Genomic DNA, 6000 nt, shown 5'->3' on the forward strand with positions numbered 1-6000 from the left:
CTGTTTGTCATTTTTATAAATGACCTAGATGAGGGTGTAGAAGGATAGGTTGGGAGAAAGTGAGGACTGCAGATGCTGGAGATCAAGCTTAAAAATATGTTGCTGTAAAAGCGTAGCAGGTCAGGCAGCATCAAAGGAATAGGAGAATCGACGTTTCGGGCAGAAGCCCTTCTTCAGGAAGGATAGGTTGGTAAATTTGCAGACGACACTAAGGTTGGTGGAGTTGTGGACAGTGCTAAAGGATGTTGTAGGTTACAGAGGGATATAGATAGGCTGCAGAGCTGGGCTGAGAGGTGGCAAATGGAGTTTAGTGCAGAAAAGTGTGAGGTGATTCACTTTGGAATGAGTAACAGGAATGCAGAGTACTGAGCGAATGGTAAGATTCTTGGAAGTGTAGATAAGCAGAGAGATCTCAGTGTCCATTCCTCCAAGTTGCCATCCAGGTTGATAGGACTGTTAAGAAGGCACATGTTGTGTAAGCTTTTAAGGGATTGAGTTTCAGAACCACGAGATCATGTTGCAGCTGTACGAAAGCTGATGAAGTCACATTTGGAGTATTGCATGCAGTTCTGGCCACTGCATTAGGAGAAGACGTGGAAGCTTTAGAAAGGGTTCAGAGGAGATTTATTCGGATGTTGCCTGGTCTGGAGGGAAAGTCTTATGAGAAAAGGTTGAGGGACTTGAGTCTGTTTTCATTAGAGAGAAGAAGGTTGAGACATATGAAATAATCAGAGGGTTAGGTCAGGTGGACAGTGACATCCTTTTTCCTCGGATGGTGATGGCTTGCATGAGAGGACATAGCTTAAAATTGAGGGTGATAGATAGAGGAGAGATGTCGGAGATAGTTTCTTTACTCAGAGAGAGTAGGGGCGTGGAACACGCTGCCTGCAACAGTTGTAGACTCGCCAACCTTACAGGCATTTAAATGGCCATTGGATAGGCATATGGATGAGAATGGAATAGTGCAGGTTAGATGGGCTTCAGATTGGATTCATAGGTCGGCACAACATCAAGGGCTGAAGGGCCTGTACTGCGCTGTCATGTTCTATGTGCTATGTCTCCAAGTGATGCTTGGAACCAGCTCTCGGTTATGCAGGATATTGAAATAGTTGTTGTGGTTCTGTTCGCGGAGCTGGGAATTTGTGTTGCAGACGTTTCGTCCCCTGTCTAGGTGACATCCTCAGTGCTTGATAGCCTCCTGTGAAGCGCTTCTGTGATCTTTTCTCCGGCATTTCTACAAATGTCACCTAGACAGGGGACGAAACGTCTGCAACACAAATTCCCAACTCGGCGAACATAACCACAACAATGAGCACCCGAGCTACAAATCTTCTCACAAACTTTGAACATTAAAATAGTTCTAAGATTAGTGCATAGAATTTTCAACAGGTCACAAGTGAAGAAAGGACATCTCAAAGAAATTGCCAAAGTCACAGAGTGTGAAGCAGCATTTTGGTTTTCATTCATTCATGAGATGTGGGTGTTGCTGGCTGGGCCCTGTCCTACCTGCCCACTCCTCCTTGAGTGCCTGGTAATCACCCATTTCTTCTCTGCCTCCTCATTCTTAAACTGCAGAATAAGTATAAGTAGGTCAGAAATATTTTATCTGCAAAATTCCAGGCCTCAACATGTACACCAATGACTTTTTAAAATTTTTACTCATCGATATCAGTGTCGCTGGCTCGGCCTGTATTTATTGCCTGTCCCTAATTGCCCCTTGAGAAGTTGGGGGTTGAGCTGCCTTCTTGAACCGCTGCAGTCCATGTGCTATAGGTACACCCACAATGCCCTTAGGGAGGGAATTTTGAGATATTGACTCAGTGACACTGAAGGAATGGGGATGTATTTCCAGGCCAGAGTTTCCAGTCTGAATGTTTCTGTCTTTCCATCAATTGTGAATGAAAGTGTCACCCTGTTCATGCTTGAACCCTAAGTTAATTTCCTGAAATCCTCATTCAGGAACTGATGTCCATCATTCAATACAAATTCTTCTGAAAATCATGCACTGCAAAAATCTTTTTCAATACTCTGATCATTGAGCCTGCTATGGTTGATTGATGGTACTGATAGTAATGCCATTGAATGTCAAGGGACAATGGTTATACTGTCTCTTGTTGGAGATTGTTATCTCAACCTCTCAATGAAGTACACTGATGAAGTGTCTTCAGTGTGAGTGATATGAAAACATTCCACTTAAATACCAAACTATGAAGAAAGACCAATGTAGGAAGTTGTTGAATAATGCTGCAAATGCAAGTTTTTGGCTGTAGAAAAAGGTCAAGAGGGTTCAATTCAGAGAGTTATGAACTATGCTGTAAAGGACAACCAGTTTCAAGAACAGTCCATTCTTATGAATATCAGGTATCAACTGCTGGTTGAGTGTGGATTAAGCCTCATGAACTTGATTATATCTAAATCCAGAAATAGATCACTCAGACAATTTCATGCAAAATCATACATTTCATCCAGATGTCTTATACAATCATTGGGCAGCAAATTAAAGCAGGTGCAAAAAGCTATTAAAATGAAATAGTATAAAAAAAGGAAGTCTTTACCAAAACTAAGCAAGGCACATTAAAAAACACAGAACAATATGAGCAGTTTTGGTCCCCTTATTATTTTTCAGAGATGGTTCACTAGGCTGATTCCAAGCATGGAGGAAGTTTCTTGTGAGGAGAGGTTGAAAAGGTTGGACTTGTACTGACTGCAGTTTAGAAGAATGAATGGCAACGCTACTGAAACATAAGATTCTTAGAGGTCCTGACAGGGTAGATATGGAAAGGTCATTTCGGCTTGAGGGAACTCTAGAATCAGAGGGTGTAACCTCAGAGGAAGGAGATCACCCTATTAGGATAGGGATAGGGAGGAATCTCTTCTCTCAAAAGGGTCGTGAATCTGTGGAATTCTTTACCACAGAGGCTTTACAATCTGGGTCATTAAAAGTCTATCTTAGCCTGTATATAATTAATCAGAAAGGGGATCAAAAATTAATGGGAAAAGGCAGGAAAGTGGAGTTGAGGATTATCAAATCAATCATGATCTCACTGCGTCGTGAAGCAGATTTGATGGGCCTACTTCTGCCCCTTAGTCTTGTATTCTTATTGTCCCAGATCCACCACCTCACACTGTCTCAACATAAAAGTTCCTGTCCCAAAATCACACCGATTCTGCAAGTATATTGCGACATAGTCAGTCTTCCCCATTTTGATATTAACCATAAATTTTGATGTTACACTTTGATTCATGAACAAAATTATGTGAATAATGAACAGCGATCAAGCACCTACTCTTTTTATAGATTAACACCTCCAACCTTCTCCCAGCGTGATTAACTGTTTTAGCCAATTGTTATCCACTGTTTATTCCATTTCCACATACTCTAATCTTGATTATGATTCTACGATGTTGTACTATTTGCAAGTCCACATGCATCAATGAGTAACATGCCTGTTACTTATACATAAAAGATAAAGCACCACTTTCCCTTTACAAACAGTATTTAATATTATTTATTGTATTTTCTAGATGCTTTCCTATTACATCCTTCAGTAAAAATAACCAAAATGTTTCCTGTCGTTCACGTTTTAACGCTCCCGTGACTTTTTTGCAGGTAAAAGTAGCATTATTTGTTATCAGCTCTCCTTAGTTATCGGCTACTCTCTTGAAATGCCGGACGAGTGGATGTAACTTTCAGCCTTGTCCTCGCTAGATCTGAACTAGTTTATTAATAACCTCCATCTTATCTACAATCTACCGTAACTCTGAATGGTTGCTTTCCAATTATTCCTACAAACAATAACAAATTTTGTCACATGTCAATTATAAATTGATCAGACTAAAGGTTGCTTATTTTATTCCTAGAAAACATTTACTCAAGCCTCGAAAGATTCAAGTCAATTCCAGTGGATGTACTAACGACAGCCACAAGGAGCGCTCTCTCCTTTTCATTCAAACTTTTCCCACAGTCTCAAAGTCGAACGATTTTTTTTAAATCAGTCCACTTACTTTTCAATGCATTAATCAGCATAAGCCCGTCTTTTATCAGTTCCTTAATGAATTTGTTGGTCCTCTCCAGCTCGATCTCATGCGCTTTCAGACGATCCCTGAAGTCGGGGCTATCCAGGGAGCAATCGGTAAACTCCAGAGTGGGGAGTCCCATTGCCGCTGGAGCCTGGGATCGAACCTCCGCCCGCCGTCTGCTCGACTCGGACCCGGTGAAAGTTCCAAACGCAGCGATCCAGAGCAGCGCTGCCAAAAGTAGACAATACCAACACAAAGCCGAACCTGGGCTTGATTCTTTTGTCCCCTTCTGGCGGGCAGTCCTGAAAGCGAGGTGGTTCGAGTTTCTTTTTGGCGATGGTCAAAGCGGTAGGAAAGCCGAGAGCCCAATGTGTGCAAATGCCGTCATCCTGCTCGGTTATTTCTGTCAGAACTGTCGCTAAGTCCTGTGTGTCCGCACCACTACCAGTACCGCCCACTACACAACACTTCCGCCTAATCTCACGCAGAACTAACCCACCAGTTCACATTCTTGTAAGGGGAGGGTTTTTTATCAGATTCCTATTTTGCATTTTGAATTTTGAATTTTGTGTACTCGGTATTTCATCATATTTAGGAACTTCAACCCTCTACATGCAGGTGACGTTTACTTACAGTGCTTGACATCTATAGTAACTTGGCGAATTATGTTTTAGGACTTTGGTGATCCTATTATCTTTTAAAGTGTATCCGTTTAAACGAGAATATAGCGTTAACAGTTTTAACATTGCAAAGTTCATCTACGTGTAGACCAATATATTCATATCAGTTTCATTTGTCATGTCGGGACGAGAGTACACGCTGACCATACCTCTCTCTGTCTTTCGATATAGCGTCTCCATTGTCCAAGAGCTGCTGATTGTGGCTCTTCAGAGCTCGGTGCCACATAAAGGCAAGGACAAGAAATTAGGCCTCTAAAACCATCAAGCTGCTTCTCTCCAGCATTGAAAACTACGCTTCCCATTACGCGGACGAATAATTTGTTTATTCAAAAATCCAGCCTAGCAATGTTCACATTTTTTTAAACCAAAGGTTTGCAATTTGATATTGAAACATCTGTAGTCACAATTCCTATCCATATTAGGGAATACTTTAGTTCCGTCCTCGATTAGTGTTTCAACAGGACCTAAGGTTCTGCTGGGTAAAACAACCACGTGCAGAGCAAGTTTCGGAGAGATCGTGGGAGGGAAAAGGTCATGAAGAAAAGACAATCGGGGAGAGAGAAAGGTAACGTTGACCAAAACATCGGAGATTGGGGCAGCAAACATGAGTTGAAGTGCTGAAATACTCAGAAGGGAAAGGACTTCGAAAATACTGAAATGAACTAAGTACAGCAGATGCTGGAAATCGGTACAAAAAACAGAAATTGCTGGAGAAACTCAACAGAGCCGGCAGTATCCATTTAGAGGAGAAACAGTTAATGTTTTGAGTCCAGTGACCTTTTTAAGATTCTGAACATCTGCTGAGTTTCTCCAACAATTTCTGTTTTTATTTGTGAAATATTGCATTGTGAAACTAATCCCTAAGTTAGAGGATGTCTTAACAATTTGAGGTAAGCATTGGCGGTGAGCTCAAGATGATGTTCAGTGAGGTAATGAACTTTACTGACTGAAGGGGTGATAGCAAAATTCTCCAACTGTGACCTGAAAGCAAAAGGGGCAAGGAAATGTGCTGCGGTCATTTACCATTTATAAAATCAGCTCAAAATATGACCAGAGCTAGTTTGATGAATTAGACTCGACAGCCAATGAATAAAGGACCCTGTTCAGCAGGAGACTTTTGAAATTCAGCCTTAAGGAAGGTGTATGGAGAGTAACAACAGTTGAAAGGCGATGGCCACTAGACCAGATGTTTCAGTTTCTGAATCTCCATTGGCCCATGATGGAAATGTATTTGAGAAAGATACCGTTCAAGGCAGAAGAATGCTGCCTAGGACAGCCGGAGACATTATTTGCATAATTT

The 6000-nt window shown here is 41.5% G+C and overlaps 1 protein-coding gene across 2 annotated transcripts in view; it reads right to left on the reverse strand.

Moving 5' to 3' along the window:
• Positions 1-5167, reverse strand: part of arhgap42a (Rho GTPase activating protein 42a) — a 335015-nt gene extending 329848 nt beyond the window's left edge. Inside the window, exon 1 of one of the 2 annotated variants that reach the window (XM_072578263.1) lies at positions 4850-5167. In XM_072578263.1, coding sequence (XP_072434364.1) covers positions 4850-4880 — 31 coding nt within the window. In that variant the 5' untranslated portion in view covers positions 4881-5167. Of the gene's footprint in view, positions 1-4005; positions 4548-4849 lie in introns of those variants that run through there. The other variant, XM_072578262.1, reaches the window with a different exon arrangement.
• Between the last annotated feature and the right edge of the window lie 833 nt (positions 5168-6000).

Source organism: Chiloscyllium punctatum, chromosome 9 (assembly GCF_047496795.1).
Source record: "Chiloscyllium punctatum isolate Juve2018m chromosome 9, sChiPun1.3, whole genome shotgun sequence".
NCBI lineage: Eukaryota > Metazoa > Chordata > Chondrichthyes > Orectolobiformes > Hemiscylliidae > Chiloscyllium > Chiloscyllium punctatum.